We start from the raw sequence: 19,629 nt of genomic DNA, 5'->3' as shown, positions 1-19,629 counted from the left end.
ATTTATCTATAGTATTACTCTGGCTCATTGGTAGTTTCCTTATAGTTCTCTCTAAGGGTATCGCATGATGACATACATATGGTACATTCAAAATTTTAAGCTTTTAAGTAAAACAAAACTTAATTTATTATCATTTAAATGTGAATTCAGAATCCTAAGTATTTTTAGTTATTTTATCATTACAAATCAGGAATTAAAAATATCAAATATTCGCTTTCAGTCAACTAGTTTAATAACAAGCAGATCACTCCATTTGCCAATCCACTTGGGAGATGATCATATAGATGAACTTTTAATATTATTTATTTTCAATTCCGCATACGCCTTCTTCGTAGGGAGCCAACTGGGCACGCAGAATTTCATTTAATGATGTTGACTCCCTTTCTGCGGCCCAATGACACGTACTCGAATATTATGTATGTTGCGGGCTATACGAGCGGGTCGCCGCTCACTACGCGTCTCTTTTTCTAATATTTCAATTTTTAAATTCATGATATCTTGTGAATGGAATGTCCGAATCGAATAATTCAAAAAGTTATAAACACGTATTGAATCAGTCTTGAATATAAAGCGATTTATTGATAAGGATTAATATCAAGGTAAAATTATATACAAAGTCTTATTCCGATTTAAAATTTTTTTTTAATTAATCCAACAAACAAACGACTATTCCAAACGATAACTTATCAGGAAAGCAATACTAATTGCAAAAACAAAACCAAAAAGAGAAACAAATTATCATAAATATATGATTTATTCGAAAAATATTTAGCGTTTGATTAGTTAGTCAATAAAAAAAATATACACACTTTATATAAATATGTAAATATTGGCATTTGAATAACTTGTTCCACAACTCATACCATATTTTTCTCATTTTTATTACAGAGGAGCAAGAACGTGTGCAGAAGAAGACATTTACTAATTGGATTAATTCGTACCTCTCGAAGGTAAGACTATATGAAAGTTCAAAGGCATTTGCTTTTTAGAAAAAAGAAGATATAAGTTGCATTTATACATATATGTATGTATATATGTGTGTTGGCCTATATAATTAATTGTAGCATGTGTAATGTGTATGTAATTTGAGCAACTTTATTTGCTTTTAATTACCAGCTTTGTGTAATTGTATTGTACATTGCCATTACCTTGAATTAGTTGTTGTGGATGCAATACCGAGATATTAAATTACACACGCATGCAAATGCAAATAAACATTTTTATAACTAGTTTTAAGTAGGCAACAATGTTAATAGTATATCTTAGAATTTGTTGTTGTAAACTTGCTTGGGATGCTTGAGAAAAAGCTGCAGCAAACCTGCAACGATTCACCATTTAATTTTTGTCAGTGGCCATGATTGTTTGTCAAAATTTCGCTTCTTAATGGCGAATCAATGACACCGCTCATCAATTAGGTTGTTTGGCCATGAAAACTGTCATTGAGATTGACTGGTCACAGGATAAGTCAAAACAATATTTTCTTCGTAAATAAAAAACATTTGAGTAATTAAGTTGACAATTATGATCTTTTTTTAAATTTATGTATGTGTTAGGGGGGTTCTTAGGTTAGGTTATATGGGCTGGCTGTCCTATTATACATAGACCCACTGACGTTTCTTATGAGTAGGGAGACATTTTTAAAGCAGTTTTTTTTAATTTCACTTTCACTACTTTTGTAGTCGAAGGAACATAAGATTAAGTGTCAATTGTACAGATATAGTTGAGGTAGTTAAGCGGTCTGGGTACAGATTTTTCTTGAGAAAATTAAGTTAAGATTTTATTTTTTTATGCCCAGAATTCTTACTAATATTATCAAAGATATCATACGTAGGTTCCGAAGGAAAATTATAACTTTCTTAGACTCATAAAAAACTGCTTAAAAGTGTTAGTAGTGGAAAGACATTCCGAAAGGTCTCCCCATGGCTACTTTCTGCACTGCTATGAATCGTGGTGTTTAAAGACCTATTCAATGAAGTCGAGGAACGAGGTTGTTTGGCTAAGGCTGACGACATTTATTCTAAAATTAAAATTTAAAAACACCGTCTATGAGTTAATCGAAGGGCAGCTTAACTTGGTATCCATCTGGTCGAATAGAAGCGGCATAGCCGTTAATCAAAGTAAAACTGAAATGATTTTATTTACTAGGAAGTATAAGATCCCAAATGTGTCTCTTCCCTCACTTGGAGTCTCACGTCTTCAACCAGTGGATAAGGTGATTTACCTATGTAGATCTTATCTTTGATAGATAGCTTCTATGCAGCCCAAATATTAAAGAGAGAGTAAGGAAGGCATCGGCTGCCTTATATTGCTGTAAAGGAGCTACTAGCAAAAAGAGGGACTCTCTCCTAAGATAGTTTTTTGGATCTAAGAAACTGTAGTCATTATACGCCTTCTAAAAAGCTTGAACGTGTTAAAAGAGTAGCTCTCATTGGCATCTCCAGTGCACTACGGACTACACCAACAATAGCACTTAATGCCATTTTAAACATAGCATTGAGCATTGCCGGCAGCTGTATTGCTGCGAAGAATGATCTAAGGCTCAGGGAAGCTTACTTTATGAAGGAGTTCGAACAAGAACACGTCAAAATTCATTCCTCTTTTAACTACTTACCTGAAAACTTGGATCACTGAATCACAGAGGCCACTCGTGATGGCTTCACAAATCTCGCTAGAGAAAAAGCGCAGTAACCTTTTTCTCTGGTTGGTCGAAGCTAGGAGGACTTTAAAAAACTCTCCGTCAATTTTAACTCTGGGCTGCCGAAAGACTGTAGGGGTTTCTGGCAGAAATGGCTGCTATTTTGGTGGCAGTAGACGTTCTTCTACGAAGTTCATACTCTTGCAGAGAGGTGAGCATCCACTCGGATATCCGAACGGCAATACTTGCACTGAAATGGACCAATGGATCTGGCGTGCGCTTAGCAGGAGAAGGACGACGCCTGTGCGACTGCGAGGTCCTTCTGGCTTAGAGTAGAACGCAAGAGATCTCTTGGAACTTGCCTTGAGCAAATTCCATTTTGCCGAAATGTAGGAGTTCTTACTGGACACTGTCCAATAGACAATTAGGTGTTAAGGCCACAAATTTTAATGGACGCTAGTTGTCAAAGTCGTATAAGGAAATGTGAGGTGGAAACATGCAGGCACTTCTCTACTTTGTCTAGCTTTTGCAAGACTGAGGTTGAAAAATCTAGCTTTCTTGTCAGTCCGGTTCAAATTTGATCAGATGGGGATGAATTGGTGCCTCCTAATTGTTAGTTTAATGAAAGTTTTAATTAATGATTGATTTAATTTTTTAAGAACCACCCTAATGTTTATTCACAAAATTATATCCAAAGATGACGCTTTCAGCACAAAATTCCTTGCCAAATTTTCACATTTCAAATGTGCTCATAAAAATTTTAAAAATCATTAAAATGTACCTTTATACAGCAATAAAAACAATTTCGAAAACATTAAGAAGATCGTTAGTACACGCTCCAACAGATTCGTATATTATTTTTGAAAATTCTCAACCACAAAAAATGCTTTAGACATACATAAATGAAGCACATTAATACTCACCATGACTCATTGCAATCCTCATCCCACTTTTAGAAAGAGAAAATTCTATGGAAAATTGTCTGACAGTAACGATGACTAAGTTCCAACAAATATTACTTGCGCACCCAAAACCCCCCAAAAAAATGTAAAAGTAAAAACAAATTGAGCAAAATGCAATTACATTTTCAGAACTAATGAAAAATTTCGTTTGGTACAGAAATAGAATAAATATGTGCAAATAAATACTGAGCGAATGGACGGCCATGTGGAAGACATTGTGCCAGCAGAGCAGCTTTCGAAGCAGGCGTCGGACTTGCGAAAAAAGGCAGAGTGAAAATTTTTGAAAGTGCAATGTACTCACACACAAATTCACCTACATACACATATGCAGTCAACATACACATACATACATATGTGAGCGTTTGTAAGAAGATCTAAGATGACTAAAGCAAGTTTTGTAATGACCGATGCGGCGAGCATTTATTCAAGAGAATGACCATTAGTGGCTCATATAAATATTTACACACACACATGCAAACATTTGGTCATACATATATAGGTGTGTACATTTTCGTTGTTCTCTGGTCTGCATTGGATCCGTTGGAATTTCTCTACTTTCCTTTGTTGCAAGGCTGCTGCTGCTTCTTCGGCTGCCACATATCTTTGTCTACCAAATATATTTAGTGGGCATTGTCTGAAAATACTCACAATGCAGCTGGCGGTTTTGCGTACTTTCGAGGTGAAAAATAGCAATAAGGAAATGAACAAAAAATAAACAAAGACTTAAGTAAACAAGTGCGAAAAGTTCGGAGTTTCGCAAATACAAATTGAAACTTTTTGTTTTTGGTTCACAGACTGCACGCACTTAGTCTAAAATATAGCACATTCTGAGTGCCAAAAGATCACTTCTGGTATCTTACATGTTTTAGTATATACAAATGTATGTATGTACATGTTTATATGCATGATTTGTGAGTTCTCTTTAGCTTTCTTTCAAACGCTGGTGTTCAGTGACGTCAGGGCTAAGAATTTTCTTTAGTTAAAGTAGTAGTGAATGTTACAAGGGCTTAATCATACCTAAATGTGAGGAATAAATCTGTTAGATGAAAACATTATCCACGTCATTCTGTTCTTCTATGGTACTACAATTATGGGCCCGCCTAGGCTGAGGACACAAAACTTGTCCAGCTGCCTTTTATCCTTTGCTCTTTCCTGAAGTAATTTCGAGGAATTGTGTCGAGTTGACAGTCCTTGCCTGGACAAAAATCCGTTCTGGTTGCTTAGACCCGGCTGTCATAGGAACGGACTTCTATTCTTCGCTATTTCACGACAGTTGCACATCCCAACTGCAGACAGGTCACGGACACGGACACGGGAATGATGAGACATTTATATTTCATATATTATATTATATCAGTAGTACTTGTTGGCAAGAGTTATTCTAGCTTTGTTGGTGGAATTTATGCTGGTTTCGAGATATACGAAGTCCTTCACTTTTTGAAATTTACGAGTATAACTGCCAAGATGCGAGAAATCTTTGTGTGTCGCCACCAAGTACAATATCTTGTCTTCGTACATCATAAGACGAAACTCTTTCGCTTCTTTTCCTAGGCTGTGAAAGGTTGCATGCACGGCTATATCGGGTCAGATTAGTGGCGCCTTTCACTTTTACTAATATTATATTGAAGAAGATCCTTTCAAAAACCTGGTCTGCCATCGAACGGCTCGAAGAGGTTTTTCCGGTTTGTAACGCAGCTGATTGTTATGCTGAACATCATTCTACATAACCGTATGAGTTTGTCAGGGATACCAAATTTAGACGTGGCGTCGAATAAGCAGTTCCTTGAAATCGACAAAACAAATGATGGGATGTCTATCAACATATTGGGTTCCAAGATTTATAGTTCCTCTGACTTACCTTTAACAATCTGGGTCCATTATAGTTACGTAGTCCCGACTTTCGTATTCCCAACTTTCCGTTATATTCACTAAAGCCACTGTTCCCAGAAGATCCCTGTTCCTAGGTCTGTTTCAGACTTCAATACAACCTACGACCATATTTACCCTATAGTTTACCCATTCTGGCGAGCGTATAGTTCATATCTATGTATGTTTATCTTCTGTAGATTTTTTTCTACTGTTACACACGTTCAACGGGAAAGGTGAGACCCCGAGATTGTTTATCGTTGTTTATCCATAAAGAATCCTAATTATTTTGTACTTAAACACTTCACAGTACGAATGAGCATTTCGAAGTACTTACAGTTCGTTAGTACCGCGTTCGCTTTGTTCAAGGGAGCTTCGTCTGTATACACTTGACACTACACTCCTCAATTTTTGAGATTTCGATCAGAAAATATCCACACGTCCTTTTTGCTACAAGAAGCTGTTCATGTGTTGAAATCGCTGATATCGGACCACTTCAAGTCCTTGTATAGACAACTTTTTTATTTGACAAGACATCATCTCGAAATTCAGCATAGATTACGATTATCCAAAGTAACGTTACAGTCCCCGAATATATTGTTCAGATCGGTCAATTATAGCGTATATCTGCCATACAAACTGATCGATCTACATCTAAGTAAAGATCTTTTCATACCATTTTTCTTGAATGATGAGACCTTTATCATAATTCTAATAATATCTTTCTTCTAAAAGCTAGGTCATTCGTAGGTTTAACTTTTGTACCAAATAAGTAACGGAGTGACAAAAAATTGTTCCCGAAAGTTTGAAGCATTTTCTAAATGATCCCATCAGCAATAAATCTTCAACAACCTCGAAATCTTACTACGTTATCTTTTTGCTACATTCACACACTATAATAGTATATGTTGTACATATAATACATATTGTACATACATATGTATTTAATTTAATACAAAACTTAAAGGCAAGCAAACTATGAGCTCATTCGCGGTTCGCAGTTGCACTGAAAGGTTAAACAGCTGAGTAGTAGTAATATGAAAATAGTATATATATATATATATATATATATAACTACATACATACATTCCAGTGTAAATATGTGCCTTTAGCGCAATGATAAAGCTTTGTTTTGTAATTTTTTTCTCATTCACTCGCTAAAATTAACTTAGAGTGATTCGCGCGCATGCCAGCCCCAAGTACTACAACTCATGTGCATGTGTGTGTGTATGGGCACATAATTGTGGCGAATGCCGGCCGGCCGGCGTACACAAAACCGGCACAACCGCCGCCTGCATTTCATGGCGCTCTGCAGCTCACCTCCTCTCCTTACTGCAAAGGCAACTATGCGCTAGACCGGTATTCGAATGTAGAAAGTATAGATGCAAGTATGTGCGTGTGAGTGTGTTTGTAAGCATGCGCTCGCTTGCATTGATAAATATATGCACGCCTCTCGCTTGTCGGGCACACAGAACACGCTTGCCGACGTTTATAGTTACCTGTAGACAATTATATTTAACACTTGCGAGTTAACTGCATTTTGCATTTGTAAACGCAATTGGCAATGCTAAAATGCAATTTCAATTGCATATTCTTATACCATATTCATATGTGATGGCAAATGCCATACTCGTATGTTAGTAAACCAGTTATTTGGCTTCAAACACGTACGTGCTGCTTGCAACATTTTATGACCATTTACAGGGGTAGCTAGAAAAGTCGGGGAGTTGGTGAAGTAGTTGAATTTAAATATAAACAAGAAAAAATTCCACCTCGGTTGTAGCGATGCTATAATACTCTTCAAAAGGAAAAGTTTCTATGAGAAAACTTGACTTGCTTGTTTAGTTTCTATGGCAGCTATACGCTATAGTGAGCCGATCTAAACAATTTTTTAAGATATTGTAGCATTAACTTGGACAATAATCCATGCCATGTTTCGTGAAGAAATCTTGCCAAATAAAAAAGTTTTCAATACAAGGACTTGATTTTGATCGATCAGGTTGTATGACAGCTATATGCTATAGTGGTCCGATCTCAACCATTTCTTCGGAGATTGCATTTTTGCCTTAGCCAATAATCCATGTCGATTTTTGTGAAGATGCTGCTTCAAATGAGAAAGCTTTCCATACGAGCACTTGATTCCAGGAAATTTCTAAGAAAACTACGAAGACTCTTCTGCAAAGTATCATCCAAAATTAAATTTGTATTCAGAAGAAAATTTTGCATTTTGATATTTTACGAAAACCTCAGCTTCTTAAGCACTCAATAGACTCTCCTCGTTAACGCGCATACGCATTAATCCGAGCTCGGTTTGTGGCAAACCGCATATTAATTTGCTTCGGTGAATGCCACAAGCAGAATTCGGTGTTGTGGTATGAAAATATTTACTCATGAATAGGCAAACATACCTATGTATATATACCATAAATATTTGTTGTGATATGTTATTAAAAATTTTATGGACAAGTTTCTGCAAAACTGTTGTCATTTGTTCTGCTGCGAAAGGAGTTGCGTGGTCTCGATTTTTGATGTCCACTTTTGCGTTGATGTGCAAAAAAAACAACAAATTGTATAGTGACAGCATGTGTTGGTCGCCTGTTTCCTTGCTGCCATTTTATGAATTGCAACATTTGATTTTTTTTTGTTATAAGCTGCTATTGACATTGCAGCCCATGAAGTTGGCAGACAAGTTTGCTTGATAAGATAACCGGATAAGCCGAGCCCACAAACTGAATTTACATATGTATACACAGCTTTAGTGATTTTAGTATTTTTAAAATTTTATTTTTTTATTTTGAAATTTTTGTATTATTTTACGTATCAAAGTACTTTATTTAATATTGAATTTAGATTATATCCTTCTTTTAAGAAATCGTGTATCAAAAATATTATATCATATCTAAATTCATTAGTTGATGTCGCAATTTCAAAAGAAAAACGTTATTTTTAGTAAATTGCGATTTAAAGAGAGCAAAATTCAAAAAGAAGTAGGCAGGCAGGCTTGTCTTGTTTTAGTAAAAGTTGCTCAAATGTATTATTTTTTTCATATCATTGTATTTAAAATAATTTAGAGTGGGTCTGATAATATGTGGTCTAACATACCTTATGTACCACAAAAGGGTTAAAGTTCGCACTACAGTTTACCGATGCTACCATTCTGACAGCATACTTTCAGGCGTTACTAGAGCTACCAATTTAAATATATCCTATATTTTTCTAAGTTTCCAATAAAAATATTTTTATATATTTTACCAATCAAAATAGTAAATTTATTTTTTTTAAGCAAAAAAAAAAAAAAAACAATCTGATTAAAAATCGACTCAAAACCACAACGCTATCGATGTTCAGTAAATTTTTAAAAAAATTAGCAATTTCTTACTATTTGGTTTTTATATACTTTTTTTCTAAATACACCTAAATGCATATATGATGTTTTTCGCATGACAATCGTGTATATATCACTAAATTAAGGTCACATGGCTGACGTAGTTGAACATACAGTCATATAAACGTATTCAAAATATTTTAATATAAATAAAATTTATTTAGTGGCACATGCATATATCAATGACCCTATAGGGATATCAATTAATAACAAGATTTCAAAAGTGTTTTAAATGCAAATTACTAATATTTTACCAACGGCAAGGCTTTTACTTGGCGGCATAGGAATGATAGAAATAAAGAGAGATCTATATTTTAGCTTTAAAAATAATAATTTACTAAGGTTTTCTCTGGGTGGATTAAGGCTTAGCCAGCAACTCAGTGGATTTGGTAAAAAAACTGATTTTTCTCCAGCCCAGTTGTCCAATGTCTCTAAAGTAGGAGCATTGAGCCTGAGTTACCTTCTGAGAATCTATTAATTTCCTGCTTGCAGAACCTTACGCAATGAGACTTAGTAGTGGCGCTACATATAGCCATAATTGCCAGTAGACCCTTTAACTTGTTGGTTCTGTTATGCGCTCAATTTCGGCCTGAAAGACTGAGTCGTAATCATTTAGTTTGAAGCTACCTTCTTGTGATGGATTACTACAAAAGAAGCTAATTAGTCCTATTTCACCCTTTGATTCGTCTATAAATGTTTAGACTTCGAACTGTCAAAATCATAATAGTCTATTTTTCTCTACTGGAGAAAGAAAACTGTGTGTCTAATTCCACGTGGTTCTTCATTTTTCGATCGCATTGCCAACTTAGCCCGAGTTCATTTACAAGGTCAAGTATGAACTATGCCAATGGCCTAAAATCATGAGCCGGCTGGTCGTAAGCATTTCTTCATACTTCACTTGTATGTATGTAAAGGACCCTTTCTATGAGCAGGGATAGGTGTTTAAGAATCATCGCCGAACAGAGGACAGCAAGACCTTTAATGATTTGAAATAACTAAAAGCTCTGGTAACCATTTCTTGGAAAAACGAATCCGTCATCCTGGCTGGGTCAGAAATGTCTCCCGTCGTACCGTGGAATATGAATATCTAATAATCTGGGAATCCGTTCCCACGATAGTTGCGTCTACGTAACCGGCAAGGAAACGGTTTTTTATTCGGCCAAATATTTTCAACTCTGCAGCATTCCTCCAAAGTACTTATTTATTTATTTTATAAATTTTTTTAATAAATATTCATTCTGAGGTTCCGTACTTTTTTAAAGAAAAAAATACGGAAACTTCAAATTCTTTAGACGATAATCTCTTTTAAATAGATGGTCCATCCGCTGAGTCACAATTTTCGATGCATTTCGACTTAACTGACGAACGAAGCGTGATGTTTTGAGGCCTTTCATATTCTCAGGGATAAGTCTAACGGTGTGATATTACATAATCTTGGTGAGACTATCTACTCATAGAAGTTTTCTCTCAATAAATCCATTGTTTGATGCGATGTGTGCGAATTGGCTCCGCCTTGTTGAAACCAAATGTCGCCGAGATCACGAGCTTCCGTTTAAGGTATGCACTAGTCGGTTATCATGGCGCGATGATGGTTACGTTCTTACCGGCATCATTTTTGAAGAAATATGTTTACATACCCATTAAACCGGAAATAGGCCTAATCGCTGAACAAAATTGGCTCGAAAACGTCAGTTCTTCTTGGAATCGTACAAAAGCTTTCAATTTGAGATCTTGACGTAAAATGCGTCAAGTCTTTCCATACGTCAGTTAAAGTTGCTGCGAACTTTACCGAATCGACTCGCCACGATCCTTGTGTACCCTTTCATTCTTCACTGCGTACTGGACATTGTTTTTCGGTCGAATATTGACCATAAGTTGAGCGAAGGGCGCAAAACACATTCTTCTCCCTACAGGGGCTTTAGTTGCTGTTTGCCTATAGTATTTACAAATAAAGATACACAAATATACATATATATATACATATACATATTAAGTGACTAAATTTGCTAATCAAATAAATTTACTCTACTCAAATTTCAAATGCAAATTATGTATGTATGTATATAATATATGTACATATGTACACTAATTGACACTAAACAAATTCAATAGCAAAATTTAGTTGATCACAACAACAAGCACAAACAATGATATAACAATAAACTAATTGTGAACTGCACACACTTTTGTGTTTGATTGCATATCTGTAGATACATAAGTGTGTATATACTTATGTATATGTGTCTTTCAACACGTCCGATCGGAGCTGCGCGTCTGACACCTCGTTTTTACGAAAATGTTAAACAAACTATAAAAATGTGATTAAAAATTAGCTGAGCTACAAAAAGCTTTTTGATTACACACACACCCCTGTACCCATAAGCACACCTACATACATATGTAAGTAGCATATGTGTGTGGATGGCTGTGTGTTTTTGTTCAAATGTGTTTGCATAGCTTGACAGTTGTGCGGTGATTTGTTTGAACTTTAAAATCCAAGCACTCACACCCAAAAACAAAAACAAAATAACGCGTCTTTATTGCTTTTGGGTTTTATTTTTTTTCCATTTTTTACTTTTTTACAGTTTGTTTATGGATGAGTTCAAGGTGAGCACATCGTGCGGCGCGCCAGCGACTGCCATGGCTTTTGTCGCTTTTGCCGTTGATTTATGTAGTCCATCTCGGTTTCAATGAATGCCGGTGCTATAAAACTTTTGAAATCCTAATTTTGGATTATCGCTGTTGTTTTTGTTATGTTTTGAAAATAAATGAGCGTGAAGTAAGTCTATTGATTTTGAAAGCATTCGTTTCGGAAGCCACACGATTTACGTGATTTTATCTAGAAACTACATACATAAGTACACTACATATGTATATGCGACTGTGCCTATGTACATATGTGTACGCATGTATTTATGTAATATATTTGCATACTATACATATGTATATAGATATAGGCGTGCGTATTTCCTCATATATACATATGTAGGCCCCCCACTTCCGTCTGCAATTAGAAATTTCTTAAGTGAACTTTGCCAAAAGTTTGTGCGCTCTTTGTTTGCACTCTTCGCATTGCAATGCGTGTTTACCGTTATAGCGATTAGTATGCATTCGCATTTTGCGCGAAGTATGTCTAATTTGTCTCTTCCGTCATGCAATTTGCATACTTTGCCTACTTGGCTAACAACTTGGTAGTATTCGTCGCGCATAACCGATGTTTGTATGTATGTGTTTTTGTGTGTGAATTATGCTTTGCATGCCCATTAGGCACGTGATCTCTTTTATTGCTTTATCATTATGGAGTTGCGCAAAGAATGCCGTTAAATGTTGTCGGTTCTTCAACTTTTTGCCAAACCAAATTTCTTAAGTCTGCAAACTAAGCAATTACACGCACACACATTAGGGTGGGTAAGAAAAAATATATATTTTTGTTCGCCTGGTACTTTGAAAAATAGGTACTTACATAGACACCTCTAAGGAAGTCACTCCAAATATGAGCTATGAATTGAAGGTTTTCCGCCTTACAGTTTCCCACTTTTTAAAGAAAAAACATATAACCATCAAATTGAAGGGTATTATCATTCGAAGGAACATCCTTTGCCATTTATTATTTGAAGATGGTTCATCCGTTGAGTCCAATTTTCAATGACTCGTCCAAGCATTTTGACTGGTAATTGATGAACGACACGCGTGTCATTTTGTTCCAAGGCCTGAATTGAAGCGGGATTGCTCGCATAGACTTTAGACTTTACATATCCCCACTGGAAAATGTCTAACGGTGTGATATCACACGATCTTGGTCGCCAATCGATCAGCCCAAAGCGTCAAATTATTTGCTCACAGTAGTGTTCTCTCAATAAATCCATTGATTGATGTGATGTGTCTTGTTGAAACCAAATGTCGCCGAGATCACGAGCTTCAATTTTTGGCATCAAATAGTCGGTTGCCATGATGGCGCGATAACGGTTGCCATTGACGGTTACGTCCTCACCGGCATCATTTTTGAAGAAATATGGACCGATGATTCCACCGGCTCACAGTACACACCAAACTGTTGTTTTTTGTGGATGAAGTGGCAGCTCTTCAAGCTCTTTATCTTCAGGTTACTCTTCGTCTTTCGTTTGCTTACTTATCCTTTGATCCAGAAATGGGCCTCATCGCTGAACAAAATTTGGTTCGAAAACGTCGGATCTTCTTGGAATTTTTCAATAGCCCATAGAGCGAAAATATGTTGTTTATGAAGGTCGAGCGACTTCAGTTCTTGTACAAGCAGTACTTTGTACGCTCTCAATTTAAGATCTCAACATAAAATACGCCAAGTTGTTCCACACGTCAGTCCGAGTTGCTGCGAATGCGCCGTATCGACTCTCCACGGCCTTCGTGTATATTCTCAGCTACAGCTGCTATATTTTCTTCACTGCGTGGTGGACATGGTCTATTCGGTCGAATATTACCCAATAATGAATGCTGGGTCTCAAGATTGGTGATGATGTTGCGAATAGTCCGCTCAGTAGGCCGATTATGTTGAAAAGTACCTTTTCTTGGATCACCCGTTATAAAAAAAATATATGTACAAAAAAAAAAATTAAAGAAATTAGCGTCCATTTTTCTGCTCTACAAAAATCTCTCAATAATTCCTTATAAAATATGAATTTTTTACTTACCCTAACACACATATTTGTACATACATACAGTTGTAAATTACATTGTAATGTTTCTGTTTGTAATTAGAATGTTTCTTTGCTTACCATTTATTTCAATTGTGTCTGTCTGTTTATTTATTTCATATTCTAGCGTGTTCCACCGCTTCGTGTTGACGATTTAATCAACGATTTACGCGACGGTACCAAACTTATTGCACTTTTGGAAGTGCTTTCCGGCGAACGTTTGCCCGTGGAGAAGGGTCGCGTTCTACGACGTCCGCATTTCCTCAGCAATGCCAATACAGCCTTACAATTCTTAGCTAGTAAACGTATTAAATTGGTGAATATCAACCCGGCAGATTTGGTGGATGGGAGACCACCAGTTGTGTTGGGTCTGATATGGACCATCATATTGTACTTCCAGGTAAGTCAAAGTTTGCTGTAAAAATGTATTTATACTTAATAAAATTCTACAAATGTAAATATATAAATATATTGTATTGAAAGAAGAACATATTTTTTAACATTAAGCTTTAAAGTGTATACTTTAGTGGATTTTGAAGGCACCCTTTATTTGCACTCTTCACATGTATACTAAAATATTAGTTGCTTATCTTCAGAAGATTTTAAAAACTTAGTAATAAATAAATTGTGAAACCACCAAAACCAAAATCTCCTCACTTTGAAATGCAAAAAGATTTATCTGTGCAATGTCAGAAAAATCCTGCTGTGTCTTCTTGATTTACTTCACAGCTACCGAATTAGGTTAGTTCGTAGGTTTGATCCAAAAATCGATGAATCTCACTTGAACAGATATTCGTCCTTTGCGCTACCCATAAACTAACTCTAAAAGTGGATCCACTCCCAGCTAGCTCGCTTGGTTCGCCAAAGATGTGTCTACCGGGATATTTTAATCTCCGTCCGGCAAAAGCCTATCAAAAGAGGAGGAAGTGGTACAGTGATTCCACTTCCACACAGCTTTAACAATAAGTTTCCAATTGAATATTGGACCGTGTTTAGTCATAACATCTACAATTACAGGAATATTAAATTTGCTAAGACCCAGTCGTTTGGAAGACCTTTTACGTTTTACTCTGATCCAAATGGATCTCGCAGACTCTCCGTAGGTAACTAGGTAACTAATATTATCTGGGTATTCAGTCATATAGGCGTAGAAGAAAATGAAAAGGCAGATGGGCTAATTCTCTCGGGGTAAGCTGGAAACACAATTTCTCTAATCTGCCCAAACCATTAAGCTCCTTCAAGGGCTGTTTGAATCATCGGACCCTAGAGAAACACGTCAGGTCTTGGAATACAAGCAACAAAGGGGATACCACAAAGTTCTTTGGGGTGCTGTTGTTGGTAGACAGACCCAAAATGCTTCTACTTCTTGACAAAAGGGAGCTTAGTAATATTGTGGGGGGTTTCACAGGGCACCTACACTTAGGATCCCACCTCTAGGAGGAAAAGTGGATTATATTCTAGTTTTATGGCATCACAAAGGACTGCTTATTGTAGTCCAAGTGCGATCAAGATCAGCCATTAAACCTAACCTAATCTAATATATGCATGTAGAATAATAGCGAAACATGGCCACCGAGGTGTTGCAAGATGGATGTCGTCTTCTAGACCTTATTCCGCTCAACAGTAGGTTTTTAGTCTTTACCTTCCACTGTCTATCATCATCTAATTCGCTTTTTTTGACTTCAAAGCAATTGTTGTTTTTGAAAAATAGCCGTAGGCAGGCACGTTACGCAACAAATTGTGGGGTCATAAACTTGAATCGGCTACCACTTATCCATTACCTCAATTAGTTTGCGTTAGCTGTGAATTTGAACACTTTCTTAACATTCCCTTTCCCTTAACCTTTGTATATTGGTAAAAACCCGCACTTTAATTATTGATACTTTCACCAATTTAAACATTTATGTATTTATGTAAAGCAACAAATTACAAAAGTAATAATCGTGTAAACAATTGTGTGTACTTCTTTCCTTTCTATCTTTTTGTCTCTTTTTGAAAATCGTTTTCATTTCGAACGATTTGTTTTATTCGCAATTATTTTTTTGCTAACAAACAAGCTTCATAAGAAGAGGCGGAAAAAATTAGTAGTAGTAATAAATTATGCGCCACAGGTAGGTTTGTAGCCGTTGGTTGTTATGAATGAATTGATATACTGCTTTTTTTTAACTTCGGTTGAAGCATAAATATTGCACAAGCCACACACGCAATTATGATTTGAAGTTCATGTAGCCACTCTTTGACATTTTTTGTTAATGGTAGAAAAGGAATAAAAAAATATTTACCAGCATATTTTTGGGTTCAAAACTTTTCACTGAACTTTAGCTTAATTTTACAACATTTTCGAAATATTCGAATATGTCTAAATATTTTTAGTTTATATGAATATTTTTGAAAACCACTTTTTGAATATTTTGGATTGATATTCACGAGAGTTTTTTGGCTTTAGAACTTTTAACTGAACTTTAGCTTAATCTTACATCATTTTCGAAATATTCGAAAATTCTTTTTCAAAATTTTCGAAGTATTGGAAATTTTCGAAAATTCTTAAAACTTCATTTTTTTTTAGTTTTTTAAATATAATAATTCTGAATATTTTTGTTTGTGGTAGAAAAGAACAAAAAAAACATTTACAAGCGTATTTTTGTGTTCGAAACTTTACGCTGAACTTAAGCTTAATTTTATAATATTTTCGAAATATTCGAAATTTTCGAAAATATTTTTTTTATTAGTATTTTAAGAATTATTTTCATTATGAAGACTGCTACATTTAGATTTATATTCCTTTACTCATCTATAATTATTTCTTGCGCCATTATTTGTACTACATTTTTACTTTTCCTTCCACGCGTCCGCCACAGATTGAGGAGAACAGCCGCAACCTTGAATATTTGGGTCATGGTATCAGCGGTTCGGTTAGTTCTCTGGACAGCGTTGGCAAGAATGTCAGCGATCAAAAGGCTGAGAAATGGAAGCAAGGTGCTAGGAAGACTCTATTAAATTGGGTTACCAATGCCTTGCCAAAGTAAGTTGCAAACGCCTGACTACAACATTTATATTTTATTAATTTTCAAAAATTTTCCGTGCCCGCTGCAGAGACAGCGGTATTGAGGTAAAGGATTTCGGTGCCAGTTGGAGAGATGGTGTCGCCTTCCTAGCCCTGATTGATGCCATTAAGGCGAATCTTGTCAATTTGGCTGATTTGAAGAAGGCCAACAATCGTCAACGCCTGGAAACTGCTTTCGATGTGGCCGAAAGCAAGTTGGGCATTGCCAAATTGTTGGACGCTGAGGATGTGGATGTACCCAAGCCGGATGAAAAGAGTATAATGACATATGTGGCGCAATTTTTGCACAAGTACCCTGAACCAAAAGTGAGTAATGATTTCCATTTGACGAGAATGTGCCTTTACTAGAGTTGTTAACAATTTACCTTTGCTTGCAGGGTGCCTCACGTGATACATCACATATACAGCAGGAGTTGGACGAATTACGTCGCTTCCTGGTGGAAAAGACTACCGAATACGAGCCCATGGTCATATCGAATTCATTCCCGCGTGATTTCGCTGAATATCTGATTGCACGTTCAGAGATCGACGCCCACTTGCCGGTCTACAATCGTCTGAAGAAGTTGATGGATAGCCAAAGTGGTTTCCTACAAGTGCCGCGCCCCGTTTGGGAAGACATAAATGCGCTGTGGCAACGTTTACAATATCAAATGAACTATTGGCTGTGGTTATTGGATTCTGAATTGCCCGGCGAGTTCGGTGTGGTCGGCAAGTGGTTGGCTGAAGCCGAAAAATTACTAATGGACAACGAGATACCGAACGCCATGAATGAGGAGACAGCATCGGTGATTAGTAGAAAGCTGGAGGAGCATAAATTGTTCTTCGCCGATTTGCCACGCATTCTGGCGATGTTCGATAATGCCAAACGTTCACCGTTGGTACAGCAAGTGCCCATTGAACAGTTGCGCAATATGGAACGCCGTCTGCAAGATGTGGCGCCGAGGGCGGCTGAGCGTAGAATACGCCTGAAATTCCTCGAACACAAGTGCTGTCTAATTGCTTTCCTCAATTTGGTTGAGAACAAGATGAAGGGTTGGACCGGCAAATATGGCTACGAGGAGAAGGTCAGTCAACAACTGGAACAATATAAGAATTTCGTGTCGCGCAACAAAATCTTCCAAGAGTTCCAGAAAGCATTCGTCGATATGCAACAAGTGGTGGACGAATACAAGCGCGATGGCAATGTGCCGCGCAATGATATAACAGAAATCGATCGTTTCATGTATGAGACTGAAGAACGTTGGAAACGTGTCTCCATGGAACTGAAATGTTGTCAAAACTCGCTGGAGGAGGTTGTAAGCTGTTGGAAAACATGGAATCAGCTGGCCCCAACTTGTGAAGAGTGGCTGAACTTGGCCGAAACTAAACTGTCACGTTCCGAAGATGAACGTTTAGAATTCTTCCAAGATATCACCACATGGAAGGACAAATTCGATACACTTGCCAATGCGGCCAACTATTTGATTGCCTCCTGCGAAGATGGCATTGCCAATAATCTACGCCAGAAACATGGCAATTTGTCGGAACGCTTTGAGCGTCTCTTCGCCAACACCAAACAATACATGCACGCCGGTGATATTATACGTGCACGCAATGAATACAAGTCCGGCATTGAGAAGCTCTCGCAGTGGCTGCGTCATGCCGAACAAGTGCTGGAGCAGCGTCAAATGCTCGGCAACACGCAGCAAATTACCAAATATGGCGAGGACTTGCAAAAGTTAGCCAGCGAGATTGACGACAATGAGGAGCTCTTCAAGACAGTCAGTCGTAACTTCCAGGGTCTTATACAGGATCTACCACGCGAGGAAGTTGATAAAATGATGAAGTTACTGAAACAGGAGAAGGAGTCCTTAGTTCGTATACGCGCACAAATACCAGCCAAACTGCACCTCTTCCACCAGCTGCTCATACAACAGGAGTCACTCGAAGCGGGCCAGAAAGAAATACATCAATGGCTCAACGACGCTGAGACCTTGTTGAGCACACATGCGTTGTCTGGTGGACGCGATGCTATCAGCGAGGAACTAAATAAGCATAAGACTTTCTTCTCGCGCACTGTCTACTATCGCTCCATGCTGGAGAGTAAGAATAAGGTTTTCCAGAATCTGCTGAAATCTGTTGCCGCCGATGAAAATATTGACACCTCACAGACGGCACACAACATGCAGCAATTGAACGAGCGTTTCAATTACGTCATACAGAATGCCGAGCAGTGGGAGCAACGCTTGAATGACGCCTCACGCGGCTGGCACGCTTTCAAGGAGAACGAACGTGTCGTCAGCGAGTGGCTGACGCAGGCGGAATCTATGCTTATTGAGAAACACATTGAGTCGAAGACAATAATCGAGACGCAGAAGTATTTCTTTGAGAATGTTAATGAGCGCTGGATGCACAATCTGGTAGAGTCTGCACAGGATTTGCTTAAAACATTGCCAGCACAAGAGCAAAAGCCTGTTGTGGACTCGGTTGAGAAATTACAAAACAAGTGGCAACAGGTGCTGTCGCAAGCACCATTGCATTTGCTGAAACTCGAGTTCCGTTTGGATGAATCTGCTTTCTATCAGACATTGCAGGAGGTCGAAAAGGAATTGCATCTGGAGCAACAAGCTTTGAATCGCAACGAAGATATTGACTCAATACTGAATCGTAATGAGCACTTCTTCCAACAACAAGGACCCATACCGCGCATTGAGAAGAGCTTGCAGAACATGCAACGCATCAGTCAAGCATATGGCTACCAGAAACCGACTGATATTAGTCTAAATCAGGCCTACGACAATGCCAGGTTGCAGTGGCAGCAATTGTCTGGTAAAATCGGCGATATGCGCGAGACATTACAGCAAATACCGGCTCAGTGGGACAGCTACCATGAGAAGTTCAAGGAAATGGTTGAATGGATGAATATTGTCGATAAGAGCTTGAAGAACATTGTCAACGAAGTGAACAGTATGGAAGAGTTCGAGAAGGAGAAGGTGGTCTTCCAGGTAAAGATTTAGCAATTGTTTGTTTAAAAAAATGTTTGTGGACTTGGAAGCGAATCGTAACTTAAT

The 19,629-nt window shown here is 37.4% G+C and overlaps 1 protein-coding gene across 1 annotated transcript in view; it reads left to right on the top strand.

Annotated features, from left to right (window-relative positions):
- LOC126752965 (muscle-specific protein 300 kDa) overlaps nt 1–19,629 on the top strand; it is a 204,152-nt gene that overhangs the window by 55,206 nt on the left and 129,317 nt on the right. Inside the window, 5 exon segments of the mRNA XM_050464018.1 lie at nt 889–950; nt 13,643–13,915; nt 16,374–16,537; nt 16,609–16,885; nt 16,957–19,563. Coding sequence (XP_050319975.1) covers nt 889–950; nt 13,643–13,915; nt 16,374–16,537; nt 16,609–16,885; nt 16,957–19,563 — 3,383 coding nt within the window.

Source organism: Bactrocera neohumeralis, chromosome 3, assembly GCF_024586455.1.
Source record: "Bactrocera neohumeralis isolate Rockhampton chromosome 3, APGP_CSIRO_Bneo_wtdbg2-racon-allhic-juicebox.fasta_v2, whole genome shotgun sequence".
NCBI lineage: Eukaryota > Metazoa > Arthropoda > Insecta > Diptera > Tephritidae > Bactrocera > Bactrocera neohumeralis.
Note: the sequence above shows the minus strand (reverse complement) of the source record. Positions and strands in the feature narration are given on the sequence as shown.